This window comes from Astyanax mexicanus, chromosome 5, assembly GCF_023375975.1.
Source record: "Astyanax mexicanus isolate ESR-SI-001 chromosome 5, AstMex3_surface, whole genome shotgun sequence".
Lineage (NCBI taxonomy): Eukaryota > Metazoa > Chordata > Actinopteri > Characiformes > Acestrorhamphidae > Astyanax > Astyanax mexicanus.
Window position 1 is genome coordinate 48,657,087 of NC_064412.1, and position 22,120 is coordinate 48,679,206.

Genomic DNA, 22,120 nt, shown 5'->3' on the forward strand with positions numbered 1-22,120 from the left:
AGTGTTCCTGCTAAACTGAAATGAGCAAAAGTGTAAATTGTGCAGCAACAAATTCAGATCTTCTGTCTCTGACTTTACTTTATCTACAGGGTGGAGCAGCTGTAGGTAGGAGTGTGTAATAGAGTGGAGGACAGTGAGAGATTAAACACAGTGTTTAAAAACTCCAGCAGCACTGCTACATCGGATCCACTCACTGTACCAGCACAACACACACTAACACCTCATACACCACCACCATGCTAATCAGTGTCTAACCTAGACTGACACTGTGCTTCCCTAGTGTATATTAAGTGTGGAATCCACTGGAGATCCGATTTAAACCTATAGTTACTTACACAAAATAGCTAACGCTAAAACAGACCACAGATGAAGAACTAAAGGAAGGCTAGCACAAATGATGTTTTAACAGATGGACTACAGGCTCTAACTGTACATTAGTAAGACAGTATTGATAGTTCCTGAAAGAGACAGTGGCAGCAGCTTTTGTCCAAACTGACCTGTTCCTCCAAACAGCGGACCCTCTGTCGGTGGGCCTTCTCTCGGGCCTCCAGCGCCCTCTCTGCCTGCTGCTGAGACCCCCGCAGACGCTCCGTCTCCAGCTCCAGCTCCTGCCTGTGGCGGGCTGTCACCTCGAGGAGCCGCTGGGAGTGGGCCTGCTCCAGGTGGGAGAGCTGGGACTGCACACAGAAACACACATCACCCAGTTACTGCACCGCCAACGCCGACAAAATCGCGGCCAGTAGTGTAGAGGAAGCGGAGAGGGGAAATGGAATTTTAATGCCGTATATTTCTCATAGATCCGATTACTCTGGAACAGAGATCGGGGTGATCGGATACTGATTGATGAGCTCTAAGTATTTGAATTAACTTCTCTTCCTATCCTCTTTCCTTTTTGTCTCTTCTGTCTTCTCCTCCTGCTACTGAATCACTGAGCTCAGTGAAGTCCAGGGTGATAAAAAGAGTTCATCCTGCTTTTTTTGGCTTAACTGTCTCTACTGTTCAGGGAAGGATTTCTTTCTTTCAAACATTTGTTCATTGATTTTCACAAAAACAGATTAAAAATGAAGCATTAATGCATGTTACCACATGCGATTAATCTGGAAACTTTATTTTTTATGTAAATTAAACACAAAGTTTGATCACAACCTCCTCTCGTAATTCACTCACACTTTTAAAGAGCCTGGTGACATTTTAGCAGTTTTATTTAGCACTATAAACACAATCATTACTACTGCTGAGTTCAGAAGGTACTAGTGAAACTTAAAACTTAGAGTTAATAATATGGTAACTGACAATTTGGACCAATTACAGGAAGTTGAGACACTCTATCATCACATATTAAACAATAGAAGAAGAAAAAGTGCTGGTAATTCTGTGTCTACTGTAACTGTTGATCAACCCTTATTTATCTGTTACACTCATTTTGCTGCAGGACACACCTGCACTGATTCAGATTCTGGCCAGGAGGTGGAATTTGGCACAACACCTAGAAAAGCAACTTTTACACTGGCTTGGTGCCTGACCAGTTCTGTGCTTTTCCTTTGCAAAATCACATGTTCTTGGTCAGAAAGGTTGGTGCCATTTTGGCCCCATAATCTTGCTGGTCTGAAACCAGCATACCTGTGACGCGAGCGTCCAAAGGGCAGGGTGTTCAAGCATCACACAAAAAAAAATCTGACTTCTGTTTCCTGTTTCCGGTGAATTCAGCACCCACGCCAGGAAAAGCACCCCCTCTCGGGAGCGTGCACGTACATCTTTCCTGGCTTTAACTTTTTTAGAAAATGAAAATACCCAAAATGCTGTTGTAAGCTACACCTAATCCTAAGAAATAATGAAAAAATAGTCAGGGCACCTGCAGCCTCTCCAGTGAGGGAGTGCTTTTCCTGGCAGGGGTGCTGAATTCGGCAGCATAGCAGTACAGAAATCTGCAACCCCGCCATGAAAAGCACCCCCTCTTGGCAGTGCATATGCACCATCTTCCAGATAAAAACGCTTTAACTTTTCTTTGAAATATGCTCCGAGAAGGGGTGCTTTTCCTAGCGGGGGTTCTGATTTTGGCACTACACTGATTTGTGCAACACATCCACATTCACATACATAGAGAGTGACTCCTTAAAGCAGTGGAAACACGGACCTGTTCTTAAAAGGAACCAGCACCGGCTCTGGCTCTAGCACCAGCACTTTGTTGGTGGAAAAGAGGTGTCAATGAACTGACAACACACAACCAACCAATGCTATAAACCAATCAGTGTGAAGTATAGGGAGACTCCACCCACACAAAGTAGTAAACTGCCTACACCGGACTACATGTACAGTATGGAGTATACAGTATAAAGTAACACACACATTTAAGTACAGATTCGAACCTTCAGAGTGTGACTCTCTGCATGCGTGTCGCTCAGCTGCTGCTCCAGACTGCTCAACGACTGCTCTAGCTCCTCCTTCTGACGCCCAACACACAACACCTCCTCCTCCTGCCTCCGACGCTCCTGCTCTACCTGCATACACAAATCATACATTACACTTAATTAAACTACTTATGCTTATTGTCAAAAATAACACACCCGGGGTTGCTGCAATGCTCAGCGTGCAGTTATATCCCATGCAGATATGCAAATGATTACAGGTGTGTTCTGTTTAAACCACAAATGGGCGTAAAAGTCAGCCCGGTTTAAAGGCTCTTAGAGTCTACTTTTGGGTAGTGTACCTCTTGGTGAGAGATAGTTGACGGCTAGATATGCTCCTGCCACACACAAACTCATATACTGCACATCCCCAACACAGACATGCATCACAACAACAACATGTGTCTCCACACATTAACTGGTGTCAATCAACAACAACACAGACCACAGTTTACAGCCAGATAACCCATTTACACATTTCTGCAGACCCATAATTGCCATGATTTCAGCTTTAAATCTGTTAATTGAAGTATTCCTGTTAAAGGTCTCCTTCTGCTAAAATCCACTTTGTCTTGTTCTTTGTGAAATACAGTAGGTCTCTTTGAGTTGTATACTGTATGCACGCTTCATATGAAACTGTTCTTCAACCTCCATTGTCTGCAGTAGCTTAGAAAAGGAAAGGCTCAGAGTGATGTAAGGTGTCTACGTCAACCAGTGTGTTCATGACCTCGCCCACCTCGGCTCGGGCCGCCCACAGACAGAGTTGAAGCCGGGCTGCAGCAGAGCAGACACTGTCTCGTTAGCTAAAGAGGAGCTTACAGCTCTGTTTACAGCAGCTAGTTAGCGTTAGCTATCTTGTGTAAGTAACTGTAGGTTTAAATCGGATCTCCGGTTGATTTCGCGTTTTACAGAGACCCTAAATATACACAAGGGAAGCATGGTTAGACAAGGCAGTACAACTCGACAGAACATCAGTCAAAGCAGGTTTAATAATATAAAACGGATTTTATGATATAAAGCGGACTCTGAGGCTTTGATGTGGTGAAACTGCCCAAGCGCTGAAACACCAAGTCTGACATAAGAGTTTTTTGAGTTAGTTTAGTTAGGTGATGAAGCCCTGTTCGAATGGTGCTGATTGGCTACTGCCTAGCGAAACTTGCTTCTCATTTGCATAAAGTCCTCTGCATGACATTGCCGCTCCTTTCATAGAAAACAGTAGGATGCGGAGTGAAAAACACTTTGCAATGCTGCAGTGTGAACATAGCGTAACAGCATCTCGACCGCGGGGAGAGCCACATCCAGCCACTATTATTAAGATTTGTGGATTGTTTCCATATGAATAGAACTGTGGTTGTACCCTTTATCGATTGATTAAATTCTGGCAGAATGGCCAATAGGGTGCCTGCAGAAATGAATATGGATTTAAAATGTACATGCAAACAGTAGCTGAACACCTGTTAAAATATTAACATTTCCAGTCTGCTCTGAATAAAGGCTGAAAATGTCATTTAGGGAATTACACAAACACACAGCAAACCATCAGCACTGCACAACATCATGCAGCAGGTGGCTCAGCAACTGTCGACACAGATGAAAAAGAATGAGAAATGAGAAAGGACCTGATCTAAAATCATTACCACTCCATTAAGCAGAATATCAAGGTCTGTGTGCTGAAATGGGCTAGGAGACAGAATAGAAAAGAACAAGGCTAAAGATTATTAATTAAATGTATTCATTTATTTAATTATAACGCACCACAATACAATAACACACAAACATGCAGGGGCGTAGCAGCACATTCTGGGTCCTGAACACTCTCATTGTCAGTGGGCCCCTATACATGACAGTACACAAGGAATGTGAGCAAAAAAAAAATAAAAAATTCCCCCCTGGGTAGTCAGGTCCACTTTCCCCCCCACTACCACACCCATGCTAACATGACATGGGAAAAGTCATGGGAAAAGAACTAGTATCATGTCCCATGACTTTTGCCATGTTCCATCAAAGCCAAAGAATGCTGCACTGAACTGTGGGATATGTGGATAAGGTATCCTGCATTCAATTTGGATGCAGTTACTGCTGGAATCGCTTTCCTATCTGTTCTCATGGTCAATTCTAATTCGAGGTCATCAGTCACCTCATCCTCAACTTCCAAACTCATCCCATCTAGAAGAAATGGTTGGAGCATAGTTCCACTGCTGCGCCACAGCTCAATACTGGGGGCTTTATGCCCTCTATAGCCCATTCCTGGCATTAGACATGGTGCCAATAGCTTCATGTTTGTTTATCTGCTTCAGAGAGTCCTATTCTATTGGCAATACTTCTGTCTAGTTTGCAGGGTCTGTTACAATACACTTTAAAAACAAAACTTAAAATAGTTCTTGTTAATGTGATTTTTAAGGGTGTAATCACACTAAGCACAGTTTCGGTTTAATCTTGCTGGAACACAGTTCTGCCCCTTCCCCACTCCCCCGCTGGCCTGCAATCACACTGTGTTTAAACAATCCGTGCCCGAGCACACTTACATCATTATTCACTGCTCAGTGGGCTTGCCAGTGTTGTGCTGAATTCTGCACCCCCGCCATGCAAAGCACCCTCTCTTGGAAGCGTGTCTTATTGATTGAGATAATATGCTTTAAATAACTTAGAAATACACCCCAAAAAAGACACAGTTATCTTAGTCATGGTTACATACATAGCGACATAGTGTGCACTCTCAAAACGATACTGAATTCGATTTGGCACAACACCGCCTAGTTTGTTTATAGGAACGTTGCATTGCCAATTTGATCTTGTTCTGCGCTCGTGCACAGATAGTGCTCACACTGCAAGCGTACCGTGCTCGAGTCAACGTACACCAGAGTGATCACACTAGCCAATCAAGTCGTGCATTGGGAGGTAGTGTGAGTACACCCTAAGTCAGCTGAACAATAAATATTAAATTGCACCATAAACTATTGCAAACTAATTGCATTAACTAACATTATTATGTTTCTTGTTAAAAGTTGTCCTGACTAGATAATCTGTGTTGGCAACACTAAGGTTGAACCCTAGTTGAGGCTATTACTCTGAACTACTGCACATGCTCAGTTTGACTCTTTAATTGAACGAGATCTACTGAGCAATTCTGCTCTGTTCATTCTATTTTCGCCTGATGTTGATCAAAATATTTGCATACTGGGCGTGTCCTCCCACCTCTCACTCCCTATTAGTGTCTAGTCAGTCTGCACAAGCTGCTGCATTCTCTTGGGATCTATATGCTGTATGTGTTATATGATATTTAATGGCCTGGCATCAGCGTTGAAGAGCAAGTTGCCATAGTTGCTTTTGTTGTGTTGCTGAATGTGACTATACGCTGACCGAGTCCATCTGCTCAAATTTACACTGCTACAACTCAGTGAGATATTCTAAGACAGTAAGACAGTCTAAGACAATCTAAGACAGATTTGCAATAGTCATAAACTCCCAACTCCCAGTTGCTAAGTAGCTAAAATAACAAAAGATAAGGTTGAGCCCAGCAGAACTTACAAACATATTTTATACATATTTTAACTTACATTAGGCCAATTAAAAACATAAAGTAAAATTTTAAATTGGTGAGACTTCATATTTAAAGTGTTATACATATAAGAAAAAAATAATTATCTGAAGTAAAGATTTCTAGTTGGCACAGCTGGTGGTGGTTTTCTTCAAAACTTAAAAGTTTGGCTCAAAAAAACTCAAAAATCTAGTGCAAAAAGTTGCCTTTCATTTTTTTATTACTTTTTAATTTTTACAGTGTACATAATTTTAACCCCCAGTACCTTCTGCAGTGTGCGTTTGAGTGCGGCCTTGTCCTTCCCGAGGCGGGTCAGTATCTTGTCCAGCTGGGTTCGGTCGTCCTGCAGGCTGTGGAGGGAGGTCTGCAGGTTGGTCACCCGCTCCTGCAGCTCCACCCTGTCCTTCTGCAGCACTGTGCAGTCAGCCCGGGCTTCCTCCACCACCTGCTCCCTCTGCCGCAGAGCCTGAGAGAGATACACATGCCTTTAGACTCCATGTTTCACAGTAGATAAAGCTGAGTTTACAAACGTTTATGTGAAAAAAAGCATAGGCTACTCAGAATATGAAATGTGATGTGAAGAAGGGTATCGGTTCTTTTGTTCTGTGGATTTAGGATTTAGGATTAGCTGTAGAGTTTGGAAGCTCACTGTCACTCTTGTTGCTGAGTATAATATCAAAAATCCTCACAGCAGTGTTTTAAATCTAGTAGAAAGTCTTTCCTGGAAGGTGTCTCAGGATTTTTGTCCATAAAGTGTATAAAACTAATTGTAAAAGATTGTGTGGTTGTGTGTGTGTGTGTGTGTGTGTATGCTACCTCCTGCAAGCTGTGTGTGTGTTTGTCCAGCTCAGACACTCTGAGCTCATACTCCTCCTGGGTTCTCTGCAGGTTCTGGAGCCGTTCGCTCAGAGCGTAGTTCTGCTTCTTACTGTCTGACAGAGCCTCTCGCATCTTCTCCAGACGCTCCTGTGCACAAATTTAATAATGTAACAAAAAATTTAAAAAAATATATACTTTAAACAGTTATAAACTTACTACAGTCTCAGGAGCTGATTGGATTAAACACAAACTTCATTTTACTATGAAATAATTCAATATGTACTGTAAATGATTATTTAACTGCTATAAATGATTCAGTATCTACTACAAATGATTCAGTAATGGCTAAAAGTGATTCAGTATCTACTATAAATAATTCAATAACTGATATAAATCATTCCACTGCTCTAGCTGATTCCGTAATGGTGACAATCAGCTAACTATCTACTACAAATTATTTAGAAATGACTGTTTGTTTGTTTATTTTCTGTTTATTTTATTTTATTATTATTTTTTTTGTTTGTTTGTTTGTTTGTTTAGTTTTTTTTTTTTTCTCTTTTCTTTTTCTTCTTCTTGTACCCCCTCCTGTACCTCACACTCCGATCCTTCCAACCCTGAACTCCCACAACTATATCCACACAAAATATATACAGTATATATATATATATATATATATATACATATATATATATATATATATGTATATATATATATATATATATAAAAAAAAAATTATATAAAAAAAAAAATAAAAAATAAAAATAATAATAATAATAATAATAATAAAAAATAAAATAAATAAATAAAAATAAAGTATTAATTGTCCTCCGAAGAGGGGGGGTGGTGGTTGGGCCAAAAAAAAAAAAATAAGAAAAAAAAAAAAAAAAAAAAAAAATGACTAGAAATGATTTAATATCTATTAAAAATAAATCATTATCTACTACAAATGATTCAGTAATGGGTATAAATGATTCAGTAATGGCAATAAATGATTCAGTATCTACTACAAATGATTCAGTAATGGCTATAAATGATTTAGTAATGGCAATAAATGATTCAGTAATGACTTGAAATGATTTAATATCTATTAAAAATAAATCAGTATCTACTACAAATGATTCAGTAATGGCTAAAAGTGATTCAGTAATGGCAATAAACGATTCAGTATCTACTACAAATGATTCAGTAATGGCTATAAATGATTCAGTTATGGCAGTAAATGATTCAGTATCTACTACAAATGATTCAGTAATGGCTATAATTAAATGACTATCTACTATAAATTATTTAGTAACTGCTATAAATGATACAGTATCTACTACAAATGATTCAGTAATGACTAGAAACGATTCTATTAAAGATTTAGTATCTATTACAAATGACTCAGTAACTACTACAAATGATTTAATATCTACTATTAATGATTCAGTATCTACTACAAATGATTCCTTAACGACTAGAAATCATTTAGTATTTACAATAAATAATTCATTAACTGCTACAAATGATACAGTAAAACTGCTATAAATTATTCAGTAATTGCTGTAAATGATTCAGTAACTAATATTAATGATCATACATTATTTAGTGAAGATTAGAAATAACTGCTGTAAATACTCAGCAATGAAGTCATTCAGCAATTACTAATAATGATTCAATAATGACCATAAATAATTCAATATATATATATACTACAAATGATTCAGTAACTGTTAAAATTGATTCAGCATTTGCTATGAATTAATCAAATAATTTCTATAAAAGATTCAGCAACGATTGGAAATGATTTAGTATCTGTAATAATCTTTTCAGTGAATTCTATGAAGTTAATACGCCAACCATGTTGCATGTGGGTGGAAAAGAAGTATTGACCTGAATGCAGGCCTTTAGGAATATATTGCTTCAAAGCTCCAGTAACCACAATCACTAGTATTTTGCTTTGCTTTGTATCAGTTCTATGTAAAGTATAATACTTTATATACGTTATATATTTATGAAAACCTGCAACTCAGCACACATGCTGCACCCAACACCCAGATAGGTGTGACACATAAATAGAAAAATTCATTTTCAAGTGGAGAAGATCTTAACCGTGGGTGTGTGTGAGTACAGGAATGTACAGGTAAAAGTGCTGACTTTGCCCATATTTAAGGCCTCTTAGCTTTCAGAGTAATCTGTGTGTAAGCAGATCATGGTGCAGTAGACATGATAATTCATAATTACTAAAAACAGCCTGAGGCGGAGTGCAACTCAACACGACCTGCACGACCCGCCTCCAATGTAGAGCAGCAGCCTGAGCGTGTAATACTGCTTTATCCTTTACTAACAAACAACACCATTAACTTCATCATCTCCCACCCACACAGACCATCCCAGAGCCTGCAGATTATGATCTCACCTCACCTCCTCTACGCCACAACAGCTTTAATTAAATCCTCAGATTAAACCAGGCCTCTGACTGCCTCGGCTCCAGGTGATTTACCCTGACACCGCATAACTTTCTCCAATTTTGTGGGGGTTATTTTCGGGTGCAGGGTAGGTGAGGTTGATTTCCTGAAGGAGCTTGAAAGCTGTATATAAACCACTAGAGCTCATTAAACCTCTAACAGCGTCTCTGTGGGTTTTTAAATCTTAGTTCAAGGCAGCATTTTAAAGATGTTGTTCAAACAAAAACACACTGTGCTCAATACTAATGTCCACCAGGTTGCTTGGGACCTGTCAGACTACACAATAAAATAGATGAAGCTGCTCACAATTATTAATATATTCTACCAGAGAAACCAGTACAAACCTACATCAGAAAAAAAGTTGTGACAGCATGAAAAATAAAAACTGTTGTGGGCGGAGCTTCTGGACATGATGAACACAAGGCTTGTGTTGTGTACAGTCAGTGTTGGGCACGTTACTTTGAAAAAGTCATTAGTTATAGTTACTCGTTACTTCTCCAAAAAAGTAACTGAGTTACTAACGGAGTTCCTCCACAGTAGTTGATCAGAGTATGTAGGAACATTTAATTAGTAATTCACAACTTCCTGTTTCCCTGGGGTATAAATATGACGTGACACAGAGGCCATTTATCTTCAACATGGGAAAGACAAAGGAACATACCATTCAAGTGAGGCAGATGTGTGTTGACCTTCACAAGTCAGGCAATGGCTACAAGAAAATCGCTACTCGCCTACACCTGTCCATATCTACTGTCAGAGGAATTATTAAGAAGTTTAAAACAACTGGAACAGTGGTAAACAAGCCTGGACGAGGACGCAAGTTTATTTTGCCACCACGCACAGTGAGGAGGATGATAAGAGAAATAAAAAGTTCTCCAAAGCTCACTGTTACAGAATTGCAACAAATGGTAGCTTCTTGGGGTCACAAAGTCTCCAAAACAACCATCAGGCGCTATCTACATGCCAACAAGCTGTTTGGGAGGCATGCACGGAAGAAACCATTTTCCACTCACAATCATAAACGCAAACGTTTGGAGTTTGCTAAGCGGTACTGGGACTTCAACTGGGACCGTGTGCTTTGGTCAGATGAAACAAAGATAGAGCTTTTTGGCAACAAATGCTCTAAGTGGGTCTGGCGTAACACAAGAGCTGAGTATGCAGAAAAGCACCTCATGCCCACTGTGAAATACGGCGGGGGATCAGTGATGCTGTGGGCCTGTTTCTCTTCTAAAGGCCCTGGGAACCCTGTTAGGGTGCATGGCATCATGAATGCTCTAAAATACCAGGACATTTTAAAACAAAATCTGGTGGCTTCTGCCCGAAAGCTGTAGATGGGTCGTCACTGGGTCTTTCAGCAAGATAATGACCCTAAACATGTGGCCAAATCTACACAGAAATGGTTCACCGCACACAGAATCAAGCTCAATGGTCAAAGATCCCTCTTTCTGTATTCTCCCATCTTGTGAAACATTACAGGAGAAGATTAGGTGCTGTTTTGTTGGCAAAAGGGGGTTGTACAAAGTATTAACATCAGGGGTGCTAATAATTGTGGCACACATGATTTGATGTTAAATAATTATTTCTTAATGTGGGATTTTTTTCCTACTGAATAAATTCACTTGAGTTAAAGGTTGTATTTTACTCTTTTTTTCCCATCGTGGTCCTATATTATTTTGAACAAAACTCAATTTATGAGAAGCTAAAGAACACATCTTAACCAGGGGTGCCAATAATTATGGAGGGCACTGTATATGGAGTGCATTATTATTAGTATAATGACATTCTAGATTATTGATTTCTGTAACAAATCTGATAAAATTCTTGTATTTTTTAATATCTCAGTTAGGGGTGTGCCATATCATATCATACGCAATAATAAAATCGAATTTTCATTTTGTTGCAGTAGTGTATTCTTGAAATATATATTTTTTAATCAGTGTTTTGTCATATTGCCAAGAGTATCGTTATCGAAAAAATACCATGAAATACCGTGATATTATTTTAGGGCCATATCGCCCACCCCTAGTCGATACTCTTAACATGTTTATACAAACCCCCACCCACCTGTAGTGTGCGGCGCTCCAGCTCGCTGGCAGTAAGGGTACTCTGAAGCTGGGCTGTCTGCTCCTTTGCAGCTCCTGCGCTGCTGCAGCTCTCCTTTAGTGCTGCAGCTGTGCTCTGCAGTTTCTCACGCAGCTGCGCCTCCTGCAGCTCCGCCCGTGCCAGAGCTGTCGCCGCCCGTTCCCCCTCCACCTGCAGCACAGAGAGGAGCATCTCAGACTCTCGGCCTGATCAGACTGATCTGATGTGATGGACTTAACCAGTAATAAAATGTGTTCTATGATGCTGCTAAGTTGTAGCGAGTGTTGCTTGGTGGGTGCTAAGTGGCTGCTGTGATATCTCATGTGGTTGTTGTGGTATTGCTAGATGGTCTCAATGGTATCTCAGGTGTTTACTGTGGTGTGGCTTAGTGGTTGCAGTGGCATCCCATGTTAAGAAGCCGCTAGGTGGTTTCTCAAAAAATTATGTTTGTATCTCATGTGGCTGCCATGGCACAGCTAAGATGCTCTGGTGTGGCTAAGTGGTTTCTCTGGTATTCTAGGTATTTTCAATAGTGTTGCTAGGTCATGGTGTTGTTTAATGGTTGCTATGACACCCAGGTGGGTCTGTGGTGTTGGTAGGTGGTTGCTCTAGTATTCCAGGTGTTTGTTATGGTTTTAAGTTGCAGCGAATGTGTTGCTAGGAAGTGGCAATAGAGTCTATGCTGGTTGTTATGGTGTTTCTAAGTGGTTGGTGTGGTTATTTGCAACATATAATCACAACAGTGTTGCTAGGTGGTTGCTATTGTATCCGAGGTAGTTGCTAGGGCACTGCTAGGTGCTTGCTGTTTTATTCCAGGTCTTTGCTCTGATGTTGCTTTGCTTTTGCTAGGCCATGGTGTTGTTATTTGTTTGCTGTGGCATCCCAGATGGTTGCTCTTGTATTCCTAAGTGTTTGCTCTAATGTTAATAAATGGTTGCTATCGTGTTTCTAGATGGTTGCTATGGTGCTTTTAGGTGTTTGTAATGGTGCTGCTATGTGAAGGCTAGCATCCCAAGGGTTACTGTGTAATACCAAGTGGTTGTTCTTGTGTTATTAAGTGGCTGCAAAGGTGTTGCTTGATGGTTGCAATTGTATCCCAGGTGGCTGCTCTGGCATTGCTAAGTGAATGCTATGGTGTTGCTAGGCCAATGTGTTGTTAAGTGGTTGCTATGGCATCCCAGGTGGTTGCTCTTTTGTTGCTAGGTGATTGCTTTAATGTTGCTAAATGGTTGCCATGTTGCTGGTAGTTGGTTGCTATGGTGCTGCTAGGTGAAGGCTAGCATTCCAGTGGTTGCTGTTATCCCAGGTGGTTGTTCTGGGGTTGCCAAGTGGTTGCTCTGGTGTTGCTAGGGCATGGGGTTGTTAAGTGGTTGCTATTGCTTCCCAGGGGTTGCTGTGGTGTTGCTAGGTGGTAGCTGTGGTATCTCAGATGGTTGATCTGGTGTGCTATGGTGTTGCTAGGTGCAGGTTATGGTGTTGTTAGATACAGGTTATTGTGTTGCAAGGTGTTTCCTATGGTGTTGCTAAGTGGTTGCTGCAGTATCCCAGGTGGTTGGTCGGGTGTTGCTAAGTGGTTAATAAAGTTTTGCTAGGAGGCAGCCATGGTGTCCCATATGGTTGCTGTGGTGTGCTATGGTGTTGCTAGGTGCAGGTTACAATGTTGCTAGGTGCTTGATATGGTGTTGCTAAGTGGTTGCTGTGGGGTTGCTTGGTTGTTGCTAATGTGTTGGTAACTGCTTCCTGGGTCAGATTCAGACCTTGAGCAGTGCAGTGCACTCCTCACTCTCCCCGAGCTCTCTCCGAAGGCTGCTCATTCGCTCCTGCAAGGACGAAAGCTCCGCCTCCAGTTCAGCACTTCTGATCTGGGAGCGCTGCAGCTCCCCCTCCAGAGTCCGGTGGCTTAGTTCCAGCGAAGCCTGCACTGCCTCCAACCTCTCTGCCAAATCACGCTTCCCTACACACACACACACACACACACACACACACGTTATAAACATACACAAGTTATCCAAACTATGACGGAAAACATAACCAGAATATGTTTTATATGTAAGATTCTTTAAAGTAGCACTTTAGTCTTGCATAGATGACAGCTTTAAACATCTCTGCTGGATTTTCTCAGTCAGCTTTATGTGGTAGAGTCATTTGGAATTCAGGCTTTCAGTTAACAGCTGTGCTGAACTTGTCAAGAGTTAATTGCTTGAATTTCTTGCCTCTTAATGAGTTTGAGAGCATCAGTTGTAAAGTTGTGAAGAGGTAGAGTTGGTGTACAGTGAATAGCTCTATTTGAGTAATGTTCTAATCCATAATATGGCAAGAACTACTCAATTAAGTAACGACAAAAAAAAAAAAAACTTTTAAGTATTCCACCCTGTTTTCAGTCAATCTGAAACATATCAAAAACCCTTGAAAGTATCCTCAGGTGCAGTTGCAAAGACCATCAAAAACATTATGATGAAACTGGCTCTCATCAGGGCTACCCAGAAAAGAAAGAGCAAGTGTTTCCTCTTTTGTACAGGATAAGTTTATCAGAGTTACCAGTCTCAGAAACTTCACTTAAATGCTACACATTTAGGTATTTTGGTTTATTTAACACTTTTTAGTTACTACTTGATTCCTTATGTGCTCATTGCCATAGCAGCTAATTGGAATCTGAATAAAACATTAAACACTCTGTAATGAAATGTACAGTTGGGTCCGCACCAATGTTATCTGCACTATGCTTAAAAAAAAGATATTGTTGATAGGATTAAGCAGAAGCAGAGTGGTCAGTGTGAGGTGTGCACTGTAGGATGGAGGTGATACCCTGCTCCAGATCTTTGATGGAGTGTTTGAGCTGCTGTGCCCGGGCACTGCTCTTCTCCTGTCCAGCCTGGAGCTCTGAGAGCTGCCGTTTCAGACTCATCACCTGCGCCTGAGCATCATCCTGCAGAGTAGAGAAACATTTCAGCCTGCATCCCACTGTACATTACACATTTACTACACATTTAAAATGTTTAAAAATATATAACCAACTATGCAACCATGTCCTGCTTATCAGTCTGTTTGTTTCATATCCTCTGTTTTGTTTCTGTTTGTCTCCTCCCTTGTCTCTGCCCTAGCCCCAACCAGTCATTAGTGTTCTCACCTGTTTAGTATTTGTACCCCGCCCCCTTGTTTACTTCCCCATGTGTCTCCTGTTTCCTAGTGTGTATGTATACCCCATGTGTTTCTTTGTTCTATGTTGAGCTTTTTGTTTAACTCTGTCATGTTAGACCCTGTTTGGATGTTTCATTGATGTTTGTTTGAGCCTCAATCCTGCCGTGTTTTTCTCTACTAAGTTTTAGTTTATTTGTTTGTTTAATAAACTTCTTGTTAGTCCTTTGTATTATAGTCTTTTTTTTAGTCGTAGAATTAGTTTCTCTGCCTTTATTTTTGTTTCTTTTGTTTTAATGAAAAAAAAAGCTGATTTGCATTTGCATCCTGCCTCAGAAGTATTACATTATTATAGATATAAATACATTAATATAAATAATATAGGTTATTATTATTAATGATGGCAATTGTCAGCACCTGACTAGAGCTGTCTGTGTGAACAAACAAACAATCATGTAAACATTCAATGCAGGAGACCACGCCCACATATCCCACAGGTCAGTGTAGCATTCGAATATGGGGCAAGACAAAAGTTATGGGACACAGTACCTGTTTATGGCATGTCAGTGTGTATTTTAAAATTAGGACACTAAGATGTGGGAAAATTGAGTAATTATTTTTTTTGGCCATACTACTCTACGGCCTGTGCTGCGGACATCACCCTAGGAGTGATGTGGGGAGAGAGCGCCATCTACCCACCCGGAGGGAGCAAAATTGGCTCTGCTCCCTCCGGGTGGGTAGATGGCGCTCTCTCCCCACATCACTCCTGAGTGCCGGCAGCTTGATGGCAAAGCTGCATGAGCGGGGGTTCGAACCTGCGACCTCCCGCTCATAGTGGCAGGGCATTATTTTCTATAAATAGAAAGAAACCTTTTATCATCTAAGTGGTTCTCTAAGTTGTCATAGCTTAATACTTAATACTATAATACTCGGTTAAATGTTTGTGGACACCCCTTTTAATAAACTTTAATAAAGCTACTTTAAGTTGCATCCATTGGTGATGCAGATGTATAAATGCACACACACATATCTTGTCTAGAACCTGTAAAGAAAGTATTGCCAATAGGAATAGGATGAAGCTTATGGCACCATGTCTAATGCCAGGTGTGGGCTATAGAAGTGCATGAAATCCCCAGTATTAAGCTGTGGAGCAGTGAAACTGTGTTCTCTGAGCTCTGTGCGATACTTCTGGAATGAGTGGGTGTTACGTACTCGTTCTCTCTGAGCGTCTCTCAGCTCCTGCTGGAAGTTGCGAAGTGCTGCCTGCACCGATTCCACGTCCAACTTTCCGTCTTCTCCGTGGACAGGGGACGCAGAGGGATCCTGCACTGATCCCATTGGTCCACCAGACACACTTTCACTTCCTATACATTATACAACACCGAAACACAAATAAACTTGGGGTTACACACATCCATGATTAACAATAAGTTTTTTTGTTCGGGAACACACACTCACACATGAAACCTACAATATGATTAAAAAGCTCACAATAGTTCACAGAAACATAATGATTTAAAATACTATTTAAAATGTAATATAGTTCATAAAACTGATCAGATACTTAAAAAGATCTTTATGGTTCATCAACTTCTCTAGACTCTGCATGGACCATCACAGAGTGGAAGCATGTGATCGTGCACTTTTCAGCAAGACAATGTAAAACCACATGCTGCACATATAAAAAATACAAAGAAGAGGGTAAAAGTACCGGCCTGCCTGCAGTAAAGCCTGTGTGAAGGATTCTAAAATGGAAAATGTGATAAAGATGACCATGTACTGTCACACACCACAGAATAAGACGCTGCAACGTTTGATATCGACAGTGACAATACGTGTTAAATGTTGCAAAAAAGAATGGCAACAATACAAAACAGTAAATGCCTTATAGACCTAGCTGTAGTTCGGAAAATGTAGCAGGGCTGGAATGCAGGACTGGATGTATATTTAACTTATAATAATACACGAGAGGGAGTACTATAACATGTAATATTGGCACTGCTGTGCTGCAGTTGTAGGAACGAGACCGCAGGCGCTGCATTATTGCTAGGTTACCTGTTCGGTTACAGTACATTACCAGCTGATAACAGCACTCATAGAACACCTTTTAGCCAATCACTTTGCAGGATATAATAATGTGGCATAGTAATAAATAAAATTAAGTTGAGCAGATAAAACATGAAATACCTTAAAAATCTTTTCATTTAATAGTGGAAATATTTATTTTTTTCCTTATTTGTAATTCAATTAGTTTTCCAACTTTTCAGATTCAACACATTTTTTTCAAAATAAATTGTGTTATATTTAAGTACCTCATGAAGGTTCTTCAAGTAAAATAACTTTTTATAGTAAAAGGGAAAAATCTCTATCTCAAAAGCTCAAAAGGCAATGCTGATATTGCGATAAATCATATCATTAGTGATTTGATTGATTGATTGATTGTGGTGTCAAATATGGATATTTTTATTTAAACATAGCCACTCTAAGCTCCTTAAGACTCGCCCTCAATTTAGCTTACTAAACTTGCTGCTGCATTACTCCACATGGTGGCGCTAACCAAATAAATAGGGTTAATAAGCCTTTGAGATATATCAAGTATATAAATATATATATATAAATTGTCTTGAGATATATCAAGTATCACAGAGTCACAGTATTGTGATTGTGATTATGATCATCGTTATCATAGGAAACTCTACTCTACCTTTCTCAGGTGAGCGGTTCCTCCAGGGTGAAGGCCTCCTCCCTCTGGGTCGAGGGGTGGGTGACCTCGCCCTGCACCCGATACCCAGTGTGCGCCTGAGGGCGGAGCTCAGGCCGCTCAACCTCTGCTCCAGGTCAGAGCGTGAGGCGTCGGCCAATGCCAGCTGCTCCTCCAGGCTCCGCCCCCTGCCCTCTGCCAGCTTCAGCTCCACGTTCTGCTCCCTCAGCTCAGCCTGCACCTCCTGCAGCGCCCCCTCCAGCCGGGCTGTCTCCTCACGCTGCCGCCGCTGGCTGTCTTGCAAGCTGGCATCCCGCTGCCGCTGGCACTCCTTCTCCACACGCTGCACCTCCTCCAGCTCAGCCACCCGTCGCTGCAGACCTGCAACCTGCCACAGACACCCACACGCACCTGGAGTCATACACTGAGTATATATACATTTATTTCTATATTTTTCTCACATTTTCTCCCAGTTTAGCGAGGTCTATTCTCCCACCTATTTAGCTGCTAGTCAGCTGTATATTCCCTATCACTAGCGATGGTGAAGACATATGTGAAGTCGGCAACCACCTCTTTTTAAACTGCTGCTGATGCAGCATTGCCAAATAGCATCACAGCGCACTCAGACGAAAGCGCAGCATTTCGGTTCCGATACATCAGCTCACAGACGCCTTGTGCTGATGAACATCACCCTAGGAGTGATCAGGTGAGGGAGAGCACCGTCTACCCACCCAGAAAGAGCAATACCAATTGTGCTCTCTCAGGGCTCCAGCAGCTGATGGCAAAATGCATGACCGGGATTCGAACCAGCAATCTGCTAATCATAGTGCCATTGCTTTAGACTTTTTGCTTTGGACCAATCAGAACCCCCCCATACATTTAGTATATGTTCAAATATTGTTGGACACCTCTTTTAATGAATGCTGCATTCCACTTCTTTACTTACAGGTGTTAGACAATGACCACACTAGACAACAATAATTTATTGTCCCGATAGACAGTTCTGGTGGAAACAGGAGAGTTGAGGTGCACATTGAATTCTGCTGTGATTTGAGCAGCCGTGGTTTTATGTTTTTTGGTACCGGGTTAGCTCCCGAACACCTCTTTCAGACAGCTTCCTCTTACAGCGTCCACAGTTAATCCCGTTGGATGTGGTTGGTCCTTCTTGGTGGTACGCTGACATTACCCTGGATACCGTGGCTCTTGATACGTCACAAAGACTTGCTGTCTTGGTCACAGATGCGCCAGCGAGACGTGCACCAACAATTTTGAACTCTGGTATGTCACACATAATGTTGTGTGCATTGCAATATTTTGAGCAAAACTGCTCTTACCCTGCTAATTGAACCTTCACACTCTGCTCTTACTGGTGCAATAATGTGCAGTTAATGAAGATTGGCCACCAGGCTGCTCCAATTTATCCATGAATCCTCCCACATTAAAATGACAGGTGTTTCAGTTTCATTGTCCAACCCCTGTATGTTGCACCCATTGCTGTCACAGGTGTGCAAATGCACAAACACAGTTGTCTAGCGCCTGTAGAAGAAAAGTACTGCCAATACAATAGGACTCCCTGGAGAAGATGAACAATCATAAACCAAGTCCCCAGTAATGAGCTGTGGAGCCGAGAAACTGCGCTCTCTGGAATGATAGAGCTCTGTCCAATACTTTTGGATGGGATGAGTTGGAAAGTTGGAGAATAGTTGGGGAGGTGATCATCCAACATCTTGTTTCTGAATGTAATCAATACCTTACAAGTTCATCTGCAATTGAGCAGAAAGCCTTCTATGAACAGTTGGGACAATTATTCCAACAAAAGCAGGATAAACTTAAGAAACTCAAGCAATTAATTCTTCAGGACAGCTGTTAAATGAGAGAAAAAAGCGGACTGAGAAAATGCCATAATAGGCAAAGCTTTAATCTAAGCAAGAGGTGCTACTTTGAAATATTACTTCAAAAATATATAACATATTCTGTTTTGTTCATCACTTTTTTTGTTTACTAAATAATCATATGTTTTCCTCATAGTTTGGCTGACTTTAGATTTAATCTACAGCAGAGGTGTCCAAACTTTTTTTGTTGGGGGCCAGAAAGAGAAATATATTTGAAGTCACGGGCCACAGACTCTGTAATAAAACAAATAATGAAATATACCACTTTAAATAATACTTTTTTTTCCTGATTTATTTCATTTACACACCATTTTACTTGACTAACTATCTTTATCTTTGACAGTGTTGTATAAACTAAGATTTTTCAAATCTTATGTTTTTTTGGCCCGTTTTTCTGCGCTAGAAATGTGCACTCTCTCCGCTTTTAGACTCTTTGGTCTGATTTTCTGCGCTAGAAATGCGCACTCTCTCCGCTTTTAGACTCTTTGGTCTGATTTTCTGCGCTAGAAATGCGCACCCTCTCCGCTTTTAGACTCTTTGGTCTGATTTTCTGCGCTAGAAATGCGCACTCTCTCCGCTTTTAGACTCTTTGGTCTGATTTTCTACGCTAGAAATGCGCACCCTCTCCGCTTTTAGACTCTTTGGCCCGTTTTTCTGCGCTAGAAATGCGCACTCTCTCCGCTTTTAGACTCTTTGGTCTGATTTTCTGCGCTAGAAATGTGCACTCTCTCCGCTTTTAGACTCTTTGGCCCGTTTTTCTGCGCTAGAAATGTGCACTCTCTCCGCTTTTAGACTCTTTGGCCCGTTTTTCTGCGCTAGAAATGTGCACTCTCTCCGCTTTTAGACTTTTTGGCCCGTTTCTGACACCTAGCGTTCAAACTTTGAATCTCACATTCTAAAAACCTGCTTAACAGCGGGCCAACTTTCATTCTATTTCTAAAATACCTCGCGGGCCGCTCCAAAAAAGGACACGGGCCGCAAATGGCCCACGGGCCGTAGTTTGGACACCCCTGAGCTACAGTGATGAACATTTTTAAATCATAATTTAAAAAAATAAGGTGTGTCTGAACTTTTGACTGATACTGTAATAATCTTTTCAGAATATAGGAGTGTGAGGATGTGTCTTACCTCCTTCAGTGCTGCCTCTCTGCCGGCATCACTCTCCAGTACTCTCTGTTTCAGGCTGAAGGATTCTTTCCTGGCCTCCTCCTCCCTCTGCTCCTCCTGAACCAGACGAGCCTGGAGCTCCCCCACCTCCTGCTCCTGCTGACCACACTGACCTTCCAGAGTCTTCACCTGTACACACACACACACACACACACACACACACACAAAACCACATACACAGAGACACACAGACATGGGTGACCAGATATACAACACGTTCAGGTGGGTAAATAAGTCTGTGGTACATCAGGGGTTTATTCTCAGGTCTTGGCAGAGCACAGTACAGTTCTAAACATCGGGTGTGCTGTAGACCACAGAACAGAAGGCACACCTATTTTAGTCATTTCGTGTCATCATCATATAATTTTCATATTTAAATATAATCTTAATTTCAGATGGAAATATAGTTTCCATTTCCCAGATGTTCACACATCTGCTCTTACTGCTTCACAATCAAGTTTCTTGAAACAACTAAATCATTTATATAAAAAATCAAATTGTTAAGGTATGTGTAATGGACCTCCAAAGCTGTTTGAGTGAAACTCAATTAATTATTATTTATTAATAATTAATTATCTCTTAAGTATATGATATTACTCATTTTGTATTTTCCTTATCACTGTGAGTGTAATCTATACCAATGGATCTACTGTTGCACCGAAAGTTCTAACACAAAGTAAACAAATATGCCCTGCCCCCTTTGTTGTCACAGAGGTGGATTGGTGCAGTATGAGCAGTATGAGCTCCACTGACCTTTCTGCGGAGTTCCTGCAGTTCCCTGCGAGCCTGCAGGTGAGATTTCTCCAGCTCACGCATGCTGTTTCTCACTTTCAGCGCCTCCTGCTGGAGGGAGGACTTACACTCCTCCAACACTGTCAGCCTCTGCTCCCTCTCTTCCAGCGTTCGCTTCAGACTGAGAGAAAAAAGAGAGAGAGAGAAGGAGTAAGAGAGAAGGAGTGAGAGATTTTGGGTATGGGGTGAGTTTTGGGCAAGTTCAGGGATAAGTTTGGAAATAAGTTTGGAGTAAATATATTGGGGTAAGTATGGGGGCGTGTTTGATGCAAGTTTGGGGATATGTTTGGGGTGAATATGAGGGTGAGTATGGGGATAAGTTTGGGGTGAATATGGGGGTGAGTTTGGGAAGAGTTTGGAGATAAGTTTGAGGTAAATATTGAGGTGAGTATGGGGTGAGTTTGAGGCAAGTTTGGGGATAAGTTTGGGATGAGTATGAGGGTGAATATGGGAGTGAGTTTCGGGTGAGTTTGGGCAGGCTTTGGGATATTTTTTGGGTGAGGTTTGGGGTAGGTTTGTGGCAAGTTTGGGTTGAGTATGGAGTAAAGTTTGGGATGAGTTTGGAGATATGTTTGGGGTGAGTATGGTGTGAGTTTTGGTCAAGTTTGAAGGTAAGTGTGGGGTGAGTTTGGCCCAAGTTTGAAGATATGTTTTGGGTGAGTATGGGGGTGAGTTTGGAGGTAAGTTTGGAGTGAGTATGGGGATAAGTTTGGGGTGAATATGGGGGTGAGTTTGGGAAGAGTTTGGAGATAAGTTTGAAGCAAATATTGAGGTGAGTATGGGGTGAGTTTGCGGCAAGTTTGGGGATAAGTTTGGGATGAGTATGAGGGTGAATATGGGAGTGAGTTTCGGTTGAGTTTGGGCAGGCTTTGGGATAATTTTTGGGTGAGGTTTGGGGTAAGTTTGTGGCAAGTTTGGGTTGAGTATGGAGTAGAGTTTGGAGATATGTTTGGGGTGAGTATGGGTGTGAGTTTTGGGCAAGTTTGGAGATAAGTTTGGGGTGAGTTTGGCCCAAGTTTGAAGATATGTTTTGGGTGAGTATGGGGGTGAGTTTGGAGGTAAGTTTGGAGTGAGTATGGGGGTTAGTTTGGCGTGAATTTTGGGGTGAGTTTGGAGTGAGTATGGGGGTGAGTTTGGGTGAA

At 41.3% G+C, this 22,120-nt stretch overlaps 1 protein-coding gene across 1 annotated transcript in view; it reads right to left on the reverse strand.

Moving 5' to 3' along the window:
- The window catches only part of crocc2 (ciliary rootlet coiled-coil, rootletin family member 2), a 126,616-nt gene that overhangs the window by 4,571 nt on the left and 99,925 nt on the right, over positions 1-22,120 (reverse strand). Inside the window, exons 25-35 of the mRNA XM_049479621.1 lie at positions 20,940-21,099; positions 20,148-20,315; positions 17,131-17,515; positions 15,639-15,790; positions 14,097-14,217; positions 13,049-13,245; positions 11,274-11,462; positions 6,760-6,909; positions 6,209-6,409; positions 2,367-2,498; positions 498-677 (exon numbers count right to left, since the gene is read on the reverse strand). Coding sequence (XP_049335578.1) covers positions 498-677; positions 2,367-2,498; positions 6,209-6,409; positions 6,760-6,909; positions 11,274-11,462; positions 13,049-13,245; positions 14,097-14,217; positions 15,639-15,790; positions 17,131-17,515; positions 20,148-20,315; positions 20,940-21,099 — 2,035 coding nt within the window. The remainder of the gene's footprint in view (positions 1-497; positions 678-2,366; positions 2,499-6,208; positions 6,410-6,759; positions 6,910-11,273; positions 11,463-13,048; positions 13,246-14,096; positions 14,218-15,638; positions 15,791-17,130; positions 17,516-20,147; positions 20,316-20,939; positions 21,100-22,120) is intronic.